The sequence below is a fragment of the Pteropus alecto genome, unplaced genomic scaffold, assembly GCF_000325575.1.
Source record: "Pteropus alecto unplaced genomic scaffold, ASM32557v1 scaffold124, whole genome shotgun sequence".
NCBI lineage: Eukaryota > Metazoa > Chordata > Mammalia > Chiroptera > Pteropodidae > Pteropus > Pteropus alecto.
Genome location: NW_006435779.1, coordinates 319457 through 338800, shown reverse-complemented (window position 1 = coordinate 338800; position 19344 = coordinate 319457). Strand labels below are relative to the sequence as shown.

The 19344-nt window shown below is 43.5% G+C and overlaps 1 protein-coding gene across 1 annotated transcript in view; it reads left to right on the top strand.

Moving 5' to 3' along the window:
* ALDH1L1 (aldehyde dehydrogenase 1 family member L1) overlaps positions 1-19344 on the top strand; it is a 72430-nt gene that overhangs the window by 15857 nt on the left and 37229 nt on the right. The window contains 7 exon segments of the mRNA XM_006911431.2: positions 1-178; positions 1058-1223; positions 3691-3792; positions 4646-4735; positions 5639-5776; positions 7948-8073; positions 11499-11590. The exon segment at positions 1-178 is cut by the window's left edge and continues 13 nt beyond it. Coding sequence (XP_006911493.1) covers positions 1-178; positions 1058-1223; positions 3691-3792; positions 4646-4735; positions 5639-5776; positions 7948-8073; positions 11499-11590 — 892 coding nt within the window.

Genomic DNA, 19344 nt, shown 5'->3' with positions numbered 1-19344 from the left:
GAGGGCAGGCTCTGCCTGATGTGGTGGCAAAATACCAGGCTTTGGGTGCTGAGCTCAACGTCCTGCCCTTCTGTAGCCAGTTTATCCCTATGGAGGTCATCAGTGCCCCCCACCATGGTTCTATCATCTACCATCCGAGTCTGCTCCCCCGGCACCGAGGGGCCACGGCCATCAACTGGTAAGATGGCAGAAACACCCCCATCTGCCTGAATCATTGTCCTCCCTTAGCCTGGATCTTTTCTTTGGAACCATGGAACAGGCATCACGCACGTACCTGTCCTGTGTGGCCAGATGACATCCACACACCAGATTAGTGAAGCGTTATTAGTCAGCAAGAATGTTCAAGAGAACTGGGGATAGGCATCACTAAGCACTCTGCAGTTCCACGGTAAATTGCAAAGTGAGCAGTTGGTGTTCGTATCTTATGGTGGGGGTCTTGGGGACAGAGTAGGTTAAAGGGCTCACCTGAGGCCTCACCCAGGAAGCCACCAGTGCCACCAACCCAGGTGATGTCCCCAGAAACCTGCTCTAACCTCCAACCACAGCCATACTTCTAGTAGCACCTAGGAAAGAGATAATGATGGATTATGAGAAGTACTAAGAAGACAATAAATGGAGTGATATGTCTGGTGGGTGGGGCAGTTTAGACGAATCGTCAGGGTGGGGAGACATCTGCGCTGGGAAAAGATGGATTGCAGTCAGACTGGGCTGGGTGGAATTCAGACTCCCAGATCTCTGGCCAATGTCTCTTCACTTCTCTGGGCCTCAGTTTCCTTATCTGTAAAAGGGGCATGCAATGTCTGTTACACCAGTTGGGAAGATTAAGTTACGTGAGGCATATAGGGATTTTACCACAAAGCCTGGCACATGGTTGGTGTCAATAAATAACATTTTCCTTCTCCATCCCACTCTTGACAGAGTGGGAATCAATCCTCCCAAGGGGTGAGGGGGATAAAAGGGTGTGCTGGAGGATAGTGGGGGCCTTGAAGGGTGTCCCCAGGACATCCTTCTCTGTGGTCCTTCCTGCTAGACTCAGAGTTTCTTTTTTACTCTCTAGGACCCTCATCCATGGAGATAAAAAGGGGGGGTTCACCATCTTCTGGGCTGATGATGGCCTGGACACTGGGGACCTTCTGCTCCAGAAGGAGTGTGAGATCCTTCCAGATGACACCGTGAGCACTTTGTATAACCGCTTCCTCTTCCCCGAAGGCATCAAAGGAATGGTAAGCATTAGGAGCTGGCCATGCCACGTGTGCCTGCAGAGATTCTCCATCTCAGACACCCTCTCTAGGCCAGCCTGCTGCTCAGAGCTGGCCGGAAATCTGTTCCCATAATTCCAGGATTCTGGAGGGAGAGAACTCTCATTTCAGGGTTTCAAAGAGGCAGAATTAGGACATGTAATGAATGTATTAGGCAGAACTCTTGTTTACAATGACAAAACCCAACTCAAAAAGCTTTAGTGAAAAAGAGGACATTTTTGGCTCATTTAATAGCGAAGACTAAAGGCGAGGGTGGTGTCAAGCATGGCTTAATTCAGAGGCTTAAACCATATCGCTAGGATTCTATTTCTCTCTTCTTCTTCTTCGTGATTCTACTTTTCTGTTTGTTTAGTTTCATTCTCAGGTTCCTGCCTTCAAATACGAGGAAAGATAGTCACTGGTAGCTCAAGTCCTGTACCTCTAGATTCCAGAAGAAGAGAAATCCTCTTTCTCCTAGACTCTATTAACCCATTTCCCGTTTCCCCCAAGAATACTCACCTGCAGCATTTGCGGCTTCAGCATTTACCCAAGATAACTCGTGGATTATAGTCCTAACTTCGCTCCCAAAGTTTGTCAGGAAATATCTTGCTTTTATTATTACTTTCGCATCACTCTAGTATATTGATAACTTTTGGAAACGAATGACATCATTCTTATTTATTACATTCTCTTTTTAGTAGTGATATCTCCATTTACAAAATATAGTAATTCTTGAGCACTGAAAATGCAAATCCTAGAAAATGTAGCATTCCTATGCATGATGTTGTTCTGTGCTTTGAAATTTATCACACGAAAAAAATTATTAAATACTGATCATCATATACACTTCTGTTACATTAGGATTAGAGACAAGTTCTGTTTAGAAATAACTCCAAGAACAGTTTTTATATTTTATTTTCACATTGAAAACCAGTCCGATTTACTTCAGCCTCAAAGAGTGTGTTTATGTAAAGTTAAATTAATACTAGCAGTAAGCGGCCCTTTTTTTCCTAAACAGGAAAGGGGTTAATAAAAAATCAGAAAACACTGTGATTAGCCAATTTTGGGGTCATGTGATCACCCTGAGCCAATCACTGGCCAGGATGATGGAGTACTCCAATGGGCTAGCCTCAGTCACATGCTTCTTGCTGTGGCCAGTTTGGGAAGGAAGGCTGATCCAGTTGTAGTCTTTGAGACTGAATTCTCCACAGGAAAGAGGCTTCTGTAATCAGAGGAAGACACAAGAATGGCTGATATCAGAGACACTCGAGCTTGACACAGCAGGCAGGCCTGGTACGACCTGATCCTAAAGGGGTTGGTGTATTTGCGGGGCTGTTGGTGGTCCAGGAGGAGTCCAGCCAATGATAGCCAAAGGCAGACACATTCCTGATTCTCACGAATTCCAGCAGCAGGCAGAAGTCAGACAGGAGGAGGTCTCCAGGAAGAGAGCATTTACTGTTTGGAAATAGCAATAAACATAACAATGACATAAAAGTGCTCACTGTTGCCTAGATGTCATCTATCCCCTTGCCCTCAACCAGTCTGGTCTATTGCCACCTTTTATTTTTCTGGTGTGTTAAACAAGAAGCCTCTTTGTATTCTCTCCCACTCAAAGCAGACTCTGCTGGAGATTTGATATGAGAGACCGAGAAGGGGTTACTTTGCACATCTCACAGAAACAACTAAAAATATCCTTCAAGGCTGCACTGTTTAATAAGGCAGCCACTAGTCACATACAGCTATTAAATTAATTTAAATGAATTCTAATTAAAAATTGAGTTCCTCAGTCTCACTAGCTACATGGGACTCACTAGGGACTATACATGGCTGATGGCCACTGTATTGGACAGTGCAGATGTAGAATATGTATATTGCCACAGAACATTCCACTGGGCAGTCCCGCTTTAGGTGTTTCTGACACTCCCATCTTTTCTCAGTCTTGGTATCCGGGGGCTCTCCCACCAGGCTCTCCCTCACAATGTGCCTACACTCCTTGGCTGTCCTTTTCCCTTGCCTTGATTTTTACTTCCACAACCTTCCTCTTTCTTCTAACAGAGAAACAACTTCCTACTTAATCCCAGACTTCCAAATCCATCATGGGACTCACAATCCATTCTCCATACCAGGCAGGGAGAGTTTTAGATAAAAACATGGAAATCTGTGTATGTGTTACACTTATATAGAACTTTATATTTTGTGTAATCTAAGATTTTCTGTACAATCTTTTAAAATTTTGTGTCGTAGAGAGGGCGGGGTTTTGTGCCCAATGTACAAATTGGAACTGGATTCGCACTAGCTCCATCTTCATACAGGAGATATTTCTTGGGTGGTGTTGTATGCCAGACATGTATGGTTAGTGTGGGGTAGGGTCCAGACTCAGTGCGAACCCAGGGGATGAGAGTAAAGGGAGGATTCTAAGTCTAGGAATGTTAATGGACCCGGGCCTCCCCAGGTGCAGGCTGTGAGGCTGATTGCAGAAGGCAAAGCCCCCAGAATCCCTCAGCCTGAGAAAGGAGCCACCTATGAAGGCATTCAGAAGAAGGAAACAGCCAAGGTGAGTGCCAGGGCTCTGCCTACTCTGAGGATTACCCGAGCACAGGCTGGAGTACAGAGGGCATCCTGGGGTTCAGGCCGGGCAACCAGGTTTTAATTGTTTAAGGCTAGAAGACAGGGCTGCCCAAGCAGGGACACCATGAACAAAGCTGTAGATGGCGGGAGGCATGAGGCACCAGGACAGGTAGGGATGAGGGTCCATTTCGAGTTCTTCCCTGTTTCTCTTCAGGAAGAATGGGCAGGCAGATCTCTAAGGAAAAGATCTCTCTCTCTCGCTCGCGCTCTCTCTCTCTCTCTGTGAGTGTGTGTGTGTGTGTGTGTGTGTGTGTGTGTGTAAAATATCAGTGGTAGTTCCAGAAGTCTCTAAGATGAGGAACAACAGATAATTCAGTTCCTCAAAGCTGTCACAAGCTGGAGAGTCTGGTGGCCTCTGGGCTGTATCTCTGCTCATGGCTTATGGGGTGCTATATGGGGATCTGTGCGAATCCTGTAAGCTGGGAAAAGCTGTTGACAGGGCACTATGAGATGGGCCTGCACTTTGTGCTTGGGGCTCTGTGTAAAGTCTTGGCTATCTTAACAATAGAACATTGTCTTCCCCAAACCATCAGTTTATATTTATTCAATCCGTGAAAAACTGAGAGTCAGAAAGCACCCAGAGCATGGGTACCAGAGAGAGACCCCACCCAGCTCCAGGACTTGAACTAGTGTTTGAGATAAAGCTGGACTTCCCAGCTTCCTCCCCCGAGCTTCACCCACTACTGGGGTCATCAGGGCCAGAGGGGAGAGTAGAAGTGTTACCCAGATGATCAGAGTGTCGAGATAGACTGACTGAACAGATATGTGCTACCCTACAGATCAACTGGGAGCAGCCAGCAGAGGCGATTCATAACTGGATCCGTGGGAACGACAAGGTGCCAGGCGCTTGGACAGAGGCTTGTGGGCAGGTGCGTTTATGTGTGGCTGGGATAGGGCTGGATGTACTGGTGTGCCCCACTGACTATAAATCTCAAAATATGTTTGAACTGATTGGAAAATAGCCACTGCCCTTACCCCTAGCCCCACCCAAGTGCCCCCAGCTACTTCAGCCCCTCCCCCAGGACCATGAGACCTGCCTATCCTCTGGTAGCTAAAAGGTAAAGGGACAGGACAGCTCAAGGCCTCCAGGCCCTGCAGCAACTCTGGAGTTGAACTGTATTGGTTGTAAAATATTTTAACTCTCACCCCTGGGCTCGAAGAGACCCCAATGCAGCTCTGACTTGGCCCTGATGAGTAGGGGCAGCATGCTCAGCCAGGGGCTGGGCAGTAGGCAACCCAGATGCTGAAAACAGGGAGCTCTGAGGCTCACAGGTTCTCTTGAGGTATCAGGGGCTGACAAGCCCTGAGCAGGGACTTAGGTGCCCCACAAAGGGTTGTCTTGTCCTCCACAAAGTCCTGGACTGTCCAAACCCCTGACCACTGACCAACGGCCCAAACTGTGTCTAGGAGTCCTTCTGCTGCGCTTGCAACCACAAGAGCCTTTGCAAATTGACCCGTGATTGCATTCATCCTCAGGGCAGGTGTCTTCACTCTGTGGTACCTTCAGCAGATTTTCTCTTAATGTCTGTCCACCTGAAGTCTGAGACCATGGGCCAATACAAGGGATCTTAGGGGCACACAGGGCTTGAGGGCTCCCAAAGCCTTCAAGCCTCCTCCAGGAGGCAGAGTCCTTAGAGCTGTGACTCTCATGTCACACTGTCCCTGGCCCCTACCTCATCTTCCTAGCCCTGCTCAGCCCTGCCTAGGCTGCCAGCAGAGGGGGCCTCTTCTCATCCACTGCCTTCTGGTTTTCCTGTCCTGTTTCCAAACAGAAGCTGACATTTTTCAACTCAACATTGAACACTGCAGGCCTGGTGCCTGAGGGAGAAGCTTTGCCGATCCCGGGAGCCCATCGGCCCGGAGTAGTCACAAAAGCAGGACTGATCCTCTTCGGGAACGATGACAGAATGGTAATGATGCTGCTGTGGGTTACATGTTCATACAGTAGGCTCGAGGCTACACACACTCCCGACCAAGGGTTCTGGCCCCGTGGTTAGACCCCTGGCTGCTCTGGAGAGAACAGGAAAAAATAAAATGGCAGGCTCCAGGAGCCTACGCCCTCAACCACTGGGTCTGCCCATTTCCCTGTTCCAGGAAGGCTAGCCTCTTGCTCTTCCTGACCAGGTGCCCCACCCAGAGCTGAGTGTCCTGTGGAGGTGTCAGAACCAGGAAGAAGCCCTCTCTAGGAAGCCCAGAACTTGGGGCCTCGTATTAGTCCTGCAGAGTGGCCAAGCACCACTGGCTGTGGTCATTGAACCTCTGGGACTCAGTTTTCTTCTCTTTTAAGAACTCTTGGAGCCATGCCAGATACATAGCACAGGGTTTGTTGAAATTTCTAAAGTGCTTGGAGTCCCCTGCCTGTCCTCTGATTCATATTAGCAGACTCTGTAACTCAGAACAACAGCTAATATTTATAGAGCACTTTCTGTGTGCCAGGAAGTTTTAAAACAATTTATATGTATTAAATTTAATTCTCCCAACAACCCTATAAGATATGTATTAGTATTATACCCATTTTTCAGAGGAGAAAACCGAAGCATAGAAATTTAAATAACCCATTCAAGGTCACCCAAGCTCATTTGTGGAAGGTCTGGGTTTCAAACCCTAAAATTCTGTCTCTGAGGCTCACCAGTTGTCCATAGCACTCCACTATTAATACTTACTCTGTGTAGTCGTTGAGCAGATCTAGGCCTTAAGATACCAAGGGTAGGGAAGAAGGAGGACAGGCAGGGCATGTCCAGGGCAAGCACATTAGGAAATTTCAACAAACCCTATGGATGTTGAACCCTTGGCTGCATCAGTGTGTAGATGCCAGATATTATGTGGCATGGCTTTGCTTGGGACTGTTGTGAGCTCACTCTGGGTGCCCACTTTTCCATGCTCTGCCTTCAGAGGCCCCAAGGCTATCGTAAATGTCTGTGATTTATGGTGATTGGGTGTTTTAGATATTTATGATTGATAAAAGCAATTGGAAGACCAGATCTGTCTTGGGTCAGATTCCCTAAGAGAAGCTCCTGAGATGGTAGATCTTGTGCACATGATTTATAGAAGGAGCACTCTGGAAATTCACATACCACTCAGAAGCAGGCTAGGACAGAGGACAATGCTAAGTGAAGATAAGGGTTCTGGAGCAGCCCAACCTCCATCCGATCCCAGGGTAGGCTCTGCAGTGTGACTTGCATCTGCTGATTATATCCTGGCATCCTTATATCACTCAGTCTTCAGTTTCTGCTCCCCCAGAGTAGGGAGGAGGGCAATGAGGCATAGCCCCTGGGTCTCTCTGTACACAGCCATGCTTATCTGGCAACATCGGGGGTGGGGGCGCAGAATTAGGCCACTAAGAGCTCACCCTTGCAGCAGCTGGAGGATGGAGGCTCCAGCTGGGAAGGGACCTGGTGGGGAGCACTGACTGTATCCTCTGTGATATCCACAGGGACAGCAAAGCAAAAGAGGCAGCCTTGGTGGACACCCTAGGCTGAAGAATTTCTTGGGAACTCCCAGCTGAGTCAGGCTGGATTTTAGCCCACAGAAAACTCTAGGACATCTTCAAAAGGCATCAGTGTGGGGGTCAGGCAGGGAACCTGGCTCCAGTTCTGTTAGGGCATGTATAGAATATGCCATTCTTATAGACCTCTTATCAAATAGACTTGTTCTCCTCTATCTATAAATACATCTGCTCCTCTTCCCATCCCTGGCCCTGAGAGGTGTGTCTATGACCTTCACCAGATGTTCCCATGGGGTTTCCGGAATGGGGCTACTGGGTAATTAGTTGTTTTCTCAATTGGATTTCAAAATAGTGCTTGAGTTATTTTGTCTAATGAGTGAGCAACAGTTTTATAGAAATAATAAAGTCATTACACTTAAAAAGAAAGCGAGAGCATGGTGGGGTGAGTGATAGGAAAAAGTAAGCATGAGCTCAGCAGCCTCCCCAGCCTTAACTCCTCTCCTCATCATTCATCTGAAACTCCCTGTGCCTTTCTTATGATGAGAGTTGGAGATGAAGTACAGTGCTCTCTGTGGAATTGCTCTCCTCCCTGCCATAAGGGCAAACATAGGCACTGTAAAATCCTTCCTTGTGCAGCTGCTGGTAAAGAACATCCAGCTGGAAGATGGCAAGATGATCCCAGCCTCGAAGTTCTTCGGGGGAGAAGACAACGACACCCTAGAGCTGACAGAGGCAGAGCTGGTCACCAGGGAGGCTGTGCGGGTAAGAGACCACTTCAAGGCTACTGTCTGGTTGAGCAGGTCCTGCATTGCACATGTTTTTGTGAATCACACTCACTGGAGTCAGGCTGTGCACATTTTCTGTTGATGTATGTGCTGGCCTTAGCCAGGCATAGTGTTGGTTCTATCCTGTCTTGGGGCTTTATATGTTCCCTTGCTCCTTCTCCCTCTACCACTGGGACCCTGGGATTTGGCCAGCTGGGTTTGACTCTCCTAGGGATTCATTGTCAACAATGGACCAATGAAACAGAAGCCCCTGGAATAGCTGAGTCAGGTGCCAAGCTCATGATCTCGTTATAGAACATGTGCACTTCCAGAAAGGCTCCCAAAGAAGGAGCACCTTACAATATGACCAGCGCAAGTGTCATAATCGGGCAGACCCAGACTCCAATCCAGTTCCCCCTTCATGATGCTGGGCAGTGTTTCCTTCTCTCAGACTCAGTCTCTTCCACCTGAGTCCCGTATGTGGTCACTTCCCAAAATTCTTCCTGGCCTCCCTGCTTCCCCCATCACCCTCTCCCTGAAAGGCATGGTAATAATGATACTTAGTCTTATTGAATGGATGATGTCGAGTGGATTGTCAGCCATTCAATCATTCAATCATGTATTCAACTATTATTTAAGAAATACTAATTGAGCTCCTACCAAAAGTTGGATGCTAAGCCAGACACTAGAAATGTGATGATAAGCACTGTTCCTGCTATCGTGAAGTATCCCCTCTCATGGAGAGGAAAGCCAATGAACAACTAAGCAAATTAACAGAATAGTTTTAGACAGGGAGAAGTGCTGTGAGCGAAATAACAAGTTGATAGGAACGAGGTCGCTGGAGGCTGGGGGATAACTTTAGAAGGAATAATCAGGGAAGGCTTCCCTATGTGGGAGGAGGGGAAGGCTTGAGTGGAGACCTGACTGGAGAGAGAATATCTGGGGAAAGACCTATGAGAGAGAAGGAACAGCAAATGTGAGGGCCTAAGAGGGGAGGAGTCCAGGGAGGAAGGTCATGATGGAAAGAAGAGGGCCAGGCCACGTTGGTAACTGTGGATGTTGATGACAAGGGCAGATGGCAGAACTCAATAAGAGAGGGACACAAGGAGCTTGCACTGCTCCAGAGGGCACCAAGAACTTCCTTAGTTGGAAGCTGAACTTTTTGAATGTCTGTTTAAAAAAAAAAAAGCCTATTCATTCACAAAATATTCTTGGAGCAATTTCTCTGGGGCCAGCCCTATGCCTGCCCTGGGGTTATAGGGGCAGCTGGACTAACTGGCCTTCTGGAACTTATAATAGAGTGGCACGTGGGGAGGGGTGAGGTCATATGTTTGTAGAGCTAGACCTGAGTCAAAAGCTGCTGTAACTGTGTCCTTCATCTGTGAAATGGAAAGAATAAACCTTACCTCCATGGGTGTTGTAAGTGGTGGATGAGAGAATGCATATGAAAAGCATCGATTTAGTAGCATCTGTTAGGAATTCAATAAATGTTGGCAATGAGCCTGTCCTCAAAAGAAGCAGATACTTCTAGAGTTCGTATGTATGCCAAGTTCTAAACACTTCAGAAACAATGGTGTATTTAATTACTATAACAACTCCATGAAGTAGGTGCTTTTATTATCTTCATTTCCTAGCTGAGGAACATGGGCTGAGGTGGAGTCATGGCTAATGAGGGCAGTGCTGGGGCTGGCGTCCTCACCTCCACTGCTACCTATATGGCCTCTTGGTCATTAGCATTGTTATCATTAAGACTGTTGATCACAGCAAGGCTGGGTCTTTTTGAGATGCATGGCCTGGAGGTAAATGGGATAGAGGTGAGATGGCCGGGGAGGAAAGGCCAGTGTGCGGTGGTTGTAGTCCATCAGTATTGGTAGAGAGGGTCCAGTCTGGTGGCTATAGCAGGGGTCAACCCATGTTCCCCATTCAGCAGAACCCACCAAGCACCCACCATGGGCTGGGGCAGGTCATGTGCAACCAGCCCAGGCTTACATTCTCCTGAGCCGAGGCTGTGTAGAGTATTGCAGGTGTCACAAACACCAAGTTTACTGAGCAACTTCTGTACTCCAAGAGCCTGCCTCACACAAGGAATCTTCCCACAGCTGTTAGCCCCTTGCACAGATGAGGAAACAGAGGCATCGATAGGGTATCTGCATCTCTATGGCTTGTCAGAGATTAAGCTGGGATCTAAAGAGAATGTGTAGCACTGCCTCTCAGAAGTTCCATACACATTGAATGCACTGCCTCTCAGAAGTTCCACACACATCGAATAAGGGCTGGTGCATCTTTCAGGCATCGTACGGTGGCATGCCCACACACCAGCAGGTGACCGGTGACTCCAGGCCACATGAGTCTGAAGAGGGTAACCCCTGCCAGAAAAGCAGTCAGTGAAGGTTTCAGGGAAGAGGTGACACAGAAATTACCCCTTAAGGATGCCCAGGATTTAAATATGAGCTCGGGGTTCAGGGAAGAGTGTTGCCTGTGGGCAGAGGTGTGGAAGGCAGGCAGCAATCGAGTGGTGGTAGAGATTAGTTCACTATGTCTGTTGATGATCACATTGAGGATGGAAAGGGTAGATCCATGACACCTTTCTAAGAAAAAAAGAGGGGTCCAGATAAAGGTTGGGCTAGACGTCATGGGAGGCTGGTCATAGTTGGGCCTGCCAACTCCACATTCAGCAACGGGATGTGGCCTGGAGCCTGAGGCCCTTCCCAGCTCCTGTCCTGACAGGTCTGGCTGGGAGCTTGCCCAGAGAACAGTCGTTCCATTTTGACTACCAGACAGCCTTCTTAGGAGACTGGATGGGTGCTGCCCATTCAGTTGCACTGCTCTTTCCATGCTCACCCACTAGGCCATCTGGCAGGCACCATTGCCCTCCACAGGTCTGGAGACAGAAGATACAGAACCAGCTAGCCACTCAGTAAGGACAAGACCCAGGCCTCCTGAGCCTCACCTGTGTGCTTTGTCTTCACCCACAGAACTACCCGCCCCCCCCATTTTGCTCTTCTTTTCACATTGCAACACCCACACATCAGTGTCACACTGGGGATATTCAAACCTAGACAATAACACCAAGGTGAGGCCAGGAGTGAGGGAGGCTCAGAAGGAGCTGGGCCTTGCTTTCCCAGCCCCAAGCCACACCTTCAGCTCCTGCATGTTCATCTTCCTGCCACCCTTGGACTGCCATAGGGACCCCAGGGAAGCTGGGGGTTGAGATGAGGTGGATGTGAGGACAGCGACCAAGTGTCCCTGGGCTGTGGCATCTTCTCCTTCCCAGGAGCTGGTCACTCTAGGACCTTCAGGCTCCTAAAAGCAGCTATACCTCGGAGTAGACCAAGAGCCCAGCCTGATACCAGGCTGTCTATCCACATGTCAGGGGCCGCTCTCATTTGGATGACAGCTGCTCCCAGCTCCCCTATTTTTCAGAATGCCTGGAAGCGAATTCTCCCCAATGTCCTGGAGGTGGAAGACTCCACTGATTTCTTCAAGTCAGGGGCCGCATCAGTGGACGTTGTGAGGTAAGGCCAGGAGTGTATGGGTCCCATCACAGGTGTCTGAGGCTGGGTCACACATCATACCAAAACTGAATGGCAGGAAATCCCCACCATTCGTTATGCTCATGGATTATGCAGGTCAGGGATCCAGAAAGGGTTCTCAAGTGCAGACGTGGCTATAGGTCAGAGGACTGGCGGGAGCTGGGACAGCTTGGTAGGGATCTAATACTGCTAGCTGGCTTCTCACTGCTATGGCTGATGCCTGGGCCAAGAAGGCTGGCAGCTGCTTTCCTGGCAGTGCTGACCAGGCACCTGCATACAGAGGCTTGGGGACTTGGACTTTTCTCTGTAGCAGCTCACGATGCTGAGTGAGAATGCCAGCAAACAAGGCAAGTGTAGTAACGCCTTTCATCACTCAGCCTAGAAAGTCTCATCACATTGCTGCCACTGACTTGATTGGACTCAACAGTCACGAGCCTATCCAGATTCAAGGGCAGGGGTGGCGGAGCTGAGACCCACCCCTCAGCTAATGTATGGCTCTATTTTAAAACTGCCACAAGTCCCAACACTCCCAGTGAAAGCCAAGGTGTGTGGGGTGAAAGGTAACAGGAAGGTTAGGCCTGAGCAGATGAATCTAACCTTACAAGTGGCCCCATCAGGCATGTATTGGGGAGTAAAGGAATCATGATTGTAATATTTTGAGAATTGATGTATAACTATATACAGTGAAATGCACAGATCTTAAGAGGACTGCTTGGTAAGCTTTGATTTAACTTGTGTAACTCACACAAGTTGTATCATATATAATATATAGATTATGTTATATATGTCATATGTAATACAGGTTATATCTTAATCAAGATAGACACCAGCATCACCCCAGGAGTTTCTCTCCTGCCCCTTTCTAGTCAGTGACCCCATGCCCCATGGACAATCTATCATCATAGATTAGTTTACCTGTTCTTCAACTTCATATGAATTGTTCTGCTTGCCATTTAACAGTGCATAAAGGAAAGGACGTGGAATGTATTAGAACATCTTATAAGCAATAGTAATAATTCGATCTGGTTTAAGCAAAAAAGCCCCCCAAAAATTAAAGTCCAGCGTCCACCATAGCTTTCTTTAGCCATAGTTGACTGCTCCAGAGGCTCAAATTATGTCATTAACATTGTCACCATCTGTTGCTTCATTCTGGGGTAGGATTTCTCCTCATAATGACAAGTTTGCTGCACAGTAGCTCTGGTCTAAATTTTTGTCTTTTTAACATTCTCATTGAAAGGGGAGTGCTTCACCAGCAGTTTTCACATAAGTCCTTGACTTGTATTTTACTGGCTCTGGTGGCATCATGAACCAGTCAATGGCCAGGGGAGGCATGCTCTGAATGGCCAAGGCTTGGACATGTGCCCACCTCTGGAGCCAAGGGCAGAGTCAACTATATTCAACCTACATTTCTGGAAAGAGAGAGAAGGTTGTTCCTTAGTAAAATGTCAGTATTATTCCCAGAAGCAGGGAAAGTGGGTGCTGGGAAGGCAGAAACAAAGGTGTCTGCCACATGTGGGGAGATTTCTTGTACTTCACCTCGGCTCACTTAAGTGTCTGCAGTCAGCTGCCAGGCCAGCTGGGGGCTGGCTGGTCTAGGTTAGCCCCTTCAGTGAGACCGCCCAAGCTTGTTCTTGTGTTGGTGGCAGGGTCCTAGAAGGGAGAGCAGAATGAACACATCGTATCCACTGCATCCTATTGGCCAGAGCAAGGCACATGGCCAGTCCAGCTTCAGGTCATGGGGAAATGGACTTCATTTCCTAATGGCAGTCATATCCCAAGGGTAGGATGACAGAAGGAGTGGAGCATTGTGGCCCATTTTACAAAACATACAAAAGGACTGAATTGGGCTTCTGTGCTTAGAAATCTGTGGGTCTGTTATATCTCTATCCGACTTATTTGTGTGGTCAGTATAAAGTGTATGATAAAAACTTTGTTAAAAAATAATGCTAAGTAAAAGAACTTTAGACATCTGGGAGAATGATGTTCTGAGACCAAGCCAGACCTGCCTAGAGTTTCTGAGCTGAGGTTGGTGGAGAATGCAGAGAAAACTGATTCGTTTTTTGTTTTGTAAATTGTTAAGAGCATATATCCTTTTATTTTTATTATGGTAAAACATATAATGTGATCATTACATTGCAGTCTTATTAACCATAAGCACAATGGTGCAGAGCAGATCTCTAAAACTTTTTCATCTTCCATGACTGAAATTTATACCCACTGAACAGCAACTTCCCATTTCCCCTTTCCCCCCAGCTCCTGGCAACCACCATTCTACTTTCTGCTTCAATTAGTTTGATTACTTTTGATGTCTCATATAAGTGGAATCATGCAGTATTTGTCCTTCTGTGACTGGCTGATTTCACTTAGTATAATGTCCTCCAGGTTTACCATGGTGTAGTATATGACTAGAATTTCTTATTTTTTAAAGTTGAATAATATTCCATTGTATGTATATGCCATGTTTTCTTTATCCATTTATTTGTTGGTAGACATTTAGGTTATTTCTACCCTTTGGCTATAGTGAACAATGAACAAGGGAGTGCAGATATCTCTTTGAGGTCCTGATTCCAATTCTTTCGGATAAATACCCAGAAATTAGATTGCTGGATCATATGTAGTTCTCTGTTTAATGTTTTGAGCAACCTCCATACTGTTTTCTGTAGTGGCTGCACCATGTTATGTTCCCACCAACAGTACACAAGGGTTCCGATTTGCTCACCTCATTGCCAGCGCTTGTTTTTTTCTGTTTTTGTTTGTTAGTTTTGTTTTGTTTGATAATGGCCATCCTAACAAGTGTGAGGGAATATCTCATTGCTGGTTTGACTTGCATTTCCCTGATGATGCTGAACATCTTTTCAAATACCTGTTGTCCATTTGTATGTCATCTTTAGAGAAATATCTATTCAAGTCTTTTGCCCATTTTTAAATTGGGTTATTTGTAGATTTCTGCTGTTAAGTTGTGGGAGTTCCTTATATTTTGGATAACATGGTTTGCAAATATCTTCTCCCATCCTGTAAGCTGCCTTCTCACCCCGCTGATTATTTTCTTTGCAGCGCAGCACTTGTCTATTTTGGCTTTTGTTGCCTGTGATTTTGGTATCATATCCAAGAAATCATTGCCAAGACCAATGTGACGAAGCTTTTCCTCTGTGTTTTTTTCTAGGTTTACAATTTCTGGTATTACATTTAAGTCTTTAATTCATCTTGAATTGATGTTTGTCTGACAAAGGTGTAATGGCTACTGTAACAACAAGGTATCTTCAGACTGAAAGACGAAGGCGGCAACTCCATATATATATAATGTATTATAATGTATTATAGGGTAATTTACTTATGGGAAGATTGGGCCAGAGTGGACAGACAGCCCAGCAGTTTTGTGCAAATTATTCTCCATTATCAGACTCCTGTTAGTATAACTTGTGTGCTAATGATTAACAAGACAAAGGGACAAAGAATGCAGTAGCACCAGGGGCCACTACTGATACTATTACCAGTTTGATATTTATTTCAGTTGCCATGCCATTCTGGCTATAACTAACAAAAATATTTATGGCTACATTTTAAGGAACACAGATAATCATCAACTAGCAAGCTTTGAGATGCTTACTAAGGACAGTGAGATTGGTCAAAGGTCACAGCATGACAAGACACAAAGATGGAGATAGTTTTGTTCATACCTCCATCTATGCAATGTTCATATGTGGTTTAAATAAAGGTCCAATTTCAGTCTTTTGCTCATGGATATTTAGTTTCCAACACAATTTATTGAAGAGATAATCTTTCTCTCACTATATATTCTTGGCACTTTCTTGAAGATTAGTTGGGTTTATTTCTGAGATCTCTATTCTGTTGTTTTATATGTCTGTCTTTATGCCAACACCATACTGCTTTGATTACTACAGCTTTGTAATATGTTTTGAAATCAGGAAGTATGAGGCCTCCAGCTTTGTTATTTTCAAGACTGGTTTGGCTAACAGGGGCCTTGGTGGTTTTATATTAATTTAGAACTGCTTTTTTCTATTTCTGTAAAAACAAGGTTGGGCTTTTGTTAAAAATTACACTGAATCTGTAGATTGCTTTGGGTAATATGACCATTTTAACAATATTAACTCTTCAAATCCATGAACATAGTATGTCTTCTTTAATTTCTTTTAGCAATATTTTATACTTTTTGGTGTACGGGTCTCTTACCTCTTTGGTTAAGTTTATTACCAAATATTTTATTCTTTCCAATGCTATCGTAAATGAGATTCTTCCCTCATTTCTGTTTTTGGATTGCACATTTTTAGTGTACAGAAATGCAACTGATTTTCGTATGCTGATTTTGTTTCCTGCAACTTTACTGAATTTGTTTGCTAATTCTAACAGTATTTCAGTGGAATTTTTAGGGTTTTCTACATATAAGATCACGATCATGTCATCTATGAACAGAGCTCATTTTACTTCTTCCTTTCCAGTTTAGATGCTCTTTATTTCTTTTTCTTAGCTAATTGCTTGGGGTAGGACTTTCAGTACTATGCTGAGTAGAAGTGGCTAGGGTGGGCAACCTTGTCTTTTTCCTGATTGTAGAGGAAAAGCTTTAAGTCTTTCACCATTATGATGTTAGCTGTGGGCTTGCCATATATAGCCTTTATAATGTTAACATAACTTTCTTCTATTTCTAATTTGTTGAGTGTTTTTATTATGAAAGGTGTTGAATCTTGCCTAAAGCTTTTTCTGCATCTATTGAGATGATTATGTGATTTTTATAATTAATTCTATTAATATGGTGTATCATTTATTGATTTGCATATATTAAACCATCCTTGCATACAGAGATGACTCCTACTTGGCCACAGTACATGATCCTTGTAATGTGCTTTTGAATTTTGTTTGCAAGTATTTTTTTGATAAATTTTGTATCTATATTCATCAGGGATATTGGTCTATAGTTTTCTTATTTGGCTTAGGTTTTAGGGTAATGCTAGTCTCATAAAATGAGTTTGGGGTGTATTTCCTCATTTTCAATTTTTGGAAGAGTGTGAGAAGAATTGGCATTAATTCTTTTTAAAATGTTTGGTTGAATTCACCAGGAAAACTCTCTGGTCCTGGTTTTTAATTTGTTGGGAAATTTTTGATTACTGATTCTGCCTCTTTACTGATAATTGGTTTGTTCAGATTTCCTATTTCTCAATGAGTCATTGTATATTTCTAGCAATTTGTCTATTTCATCTAGGTTATCTTATTTGTTGTCATGTAATTCATCATAGTATTTACTTATGATCCTTTTCATTTCTGTAAAATTGGTATAATCTCTCCTCTTTCATTTATAATTGTAACAAGTTTTCTGTTTTTGTTTTTTTTTCTTGGTTAGTCAGCTAAAGGTTTGTCAGTTTTGTTAATATTTTCATGAAACCAAATTTTGGTTTCACAGATTTTCTCTATTATTTTGTAATTCACTACTTCATTTATCATTTTAATTTTTATTAAAATATAGTTGGCATACAATATTATATTAGTTTCAGGTGCACAACATAGTGATTTGACATTTATGTACCTTGCATGTGATCACCACACTAAATCTAGTAACCGTCACTGTGCAAAATTATTACAATATTATTGACTATATTCCCCAAGCTATATACTACATCGCCATGGCTTATTTATTTTACAGCTAGAATCTTGTACCTCTTAATCACCTTTTTTTCACCCATCCTCCCATCCCTCTTCCCTCTGGGAACCTTCGGTTTGTTCTGTTTCTATGAGTCCATTTTTGTTTTGTTTGTTCATTCGTCTTGTTCCCACCCCTACCCCGCCCAGAGTCCACATATAAGTGGAAGTATACATCATTTGTCTTTCTCTGTCTGACTTATTCACTTTTTGGTCCATCTGTGTTGTCACAAATGTCAGGATTTCATTCTTTTTTATTGCTAAGCAATATTCCATTAGATATATACAACAAATTTTCTTTATTCATTTATTGATGGACATTTAAGTTGCTTCCATATCTTGGCTATTGTAAATAATGCTGTAAATAATATTGTAATAATATTGTAAATAATAGGAGTACATATATCTTTTTGAGTTAGTGTTTTTGTTTTCTTTGGATAAATACCAAGAAGTGGTAGTTCTATTTTTAATTTTTTGAGGGATTTTTATACTGTTTTCTACAGTGGCTGAATCAATTTACAATCCCCCCAACAGTGCACGAGTTTCTTTTTCTCTACATCCTCACCAACATTTCTTATTTGTTGACTTTATATAAGTCATTGTGTCAGGTGTGAGGTGGAATTTCATTGCAGTTTTGAGTTGCATTTCCCTGATGATTAGTGATGCTGAACATCTTTTCATATATCTGTTAGCTATCTGTATGTCTTCTTTTGAAAAATGTTTCTTCATGTCTTCTGCCCATTTTTTAACCAGATTGGTTTTTCTAATTTTTTTGATGTTGAGTTTTATAATTTTCTTATATTTTTGGATATTAACCCCTTATCGGTATATAATTTTAGAATATCTTCTCCCACTCAGTTGTCTTTTTTGTTGTTGTTGATGGTTTTCTTCACTGTGGAGAAGTTTTTTAGTTTGATGTAGTCCCATTTGTTTATTTTTTCCCTTTGCTCAAAGAGACTTATCCAAAAAGATATTGCTAAGACCTAAGTCAAAGGGTTTACTACCTCATGTTTTCTCCTAGGAGTTTTATGGTTTCAGGTCTGACATTTATGCTTTACTCCATTTTGAGGGTTTTTTGTTGTTGTTGTTTGCTTGTTTGTTTATTTGTTTGTTTGTATATGGTGTAAGAGAGTGGTCTAGCTTCATTCTTTCACATATGGCTATCCAGTTTTCCCAACACCAGTTATTGAAGAGACTGTCATTTCTCCATTGTATATTCTTTCCTCTTTTGATTAATTGACCATATAAGAGAGGATTTATTTCTGGACTCTCTTTTCTGTTCCATTGATCTATGTGTATGTCTTTGTGACAGTACCATACATACTGTTTTGATTATTATAATTTGAAATCAATGAGTGTGATACCTTCAACTTTGTTCTTTTTTCTGAAGATTGCTTTGGCTATTTGAGGTCATTTGTAGTTTCATATAAATTTTAGGATTATTTGTTTCTAGTTCTGAGAAGAATACCATTGACATTTTGATAGAGATTACATTGAATTTATAGATTTCTTTTTAATGATATTAATCTTTCCAACCTATGAGCACAATCTGTGCTTTCATTTATTGGTGTCCTCTTCAATTTCTTTCTTCAGTGTCTTGTAGTTTTCAGAGTACAGGCCTTTCACCTGCTTGGTTAAATTTATTCCTAGATATTTTATTCTTTTTGATGCAATTGTAAATATTATTGTTTTGTTAATTTTTCCTCTGATCATTTGTTATTAGTGTATGGAAACACAATGGATTTCTGTATATGAATTTTGTATCTTGCAACTTTACTGAATTCAGTTATCAGTTCTAATAGTTTTTTTGGTGGAGTCTTTAGGGTTTTCTATATACAGTATTATGTCATCTGCAAATAGTGACAATTTTACTTCTTCCTTTCCAATTTAGATGCTTGCTCTATTTCTTTTTCTTTCTTACTGCTGTGGCTAGGACTTCCAATACTACATTGAGTAAAAGTGTTTTAAATGGATATCTTTGTCTTGTTTCTGATCATAACAAAAAAAGTTTTTAGCTTTTTAGCATTGAGTATGGTGTTAGCTGTGTGCTTGTCATATGTGGTCTTTATTAGTTGACGTATGTTCAT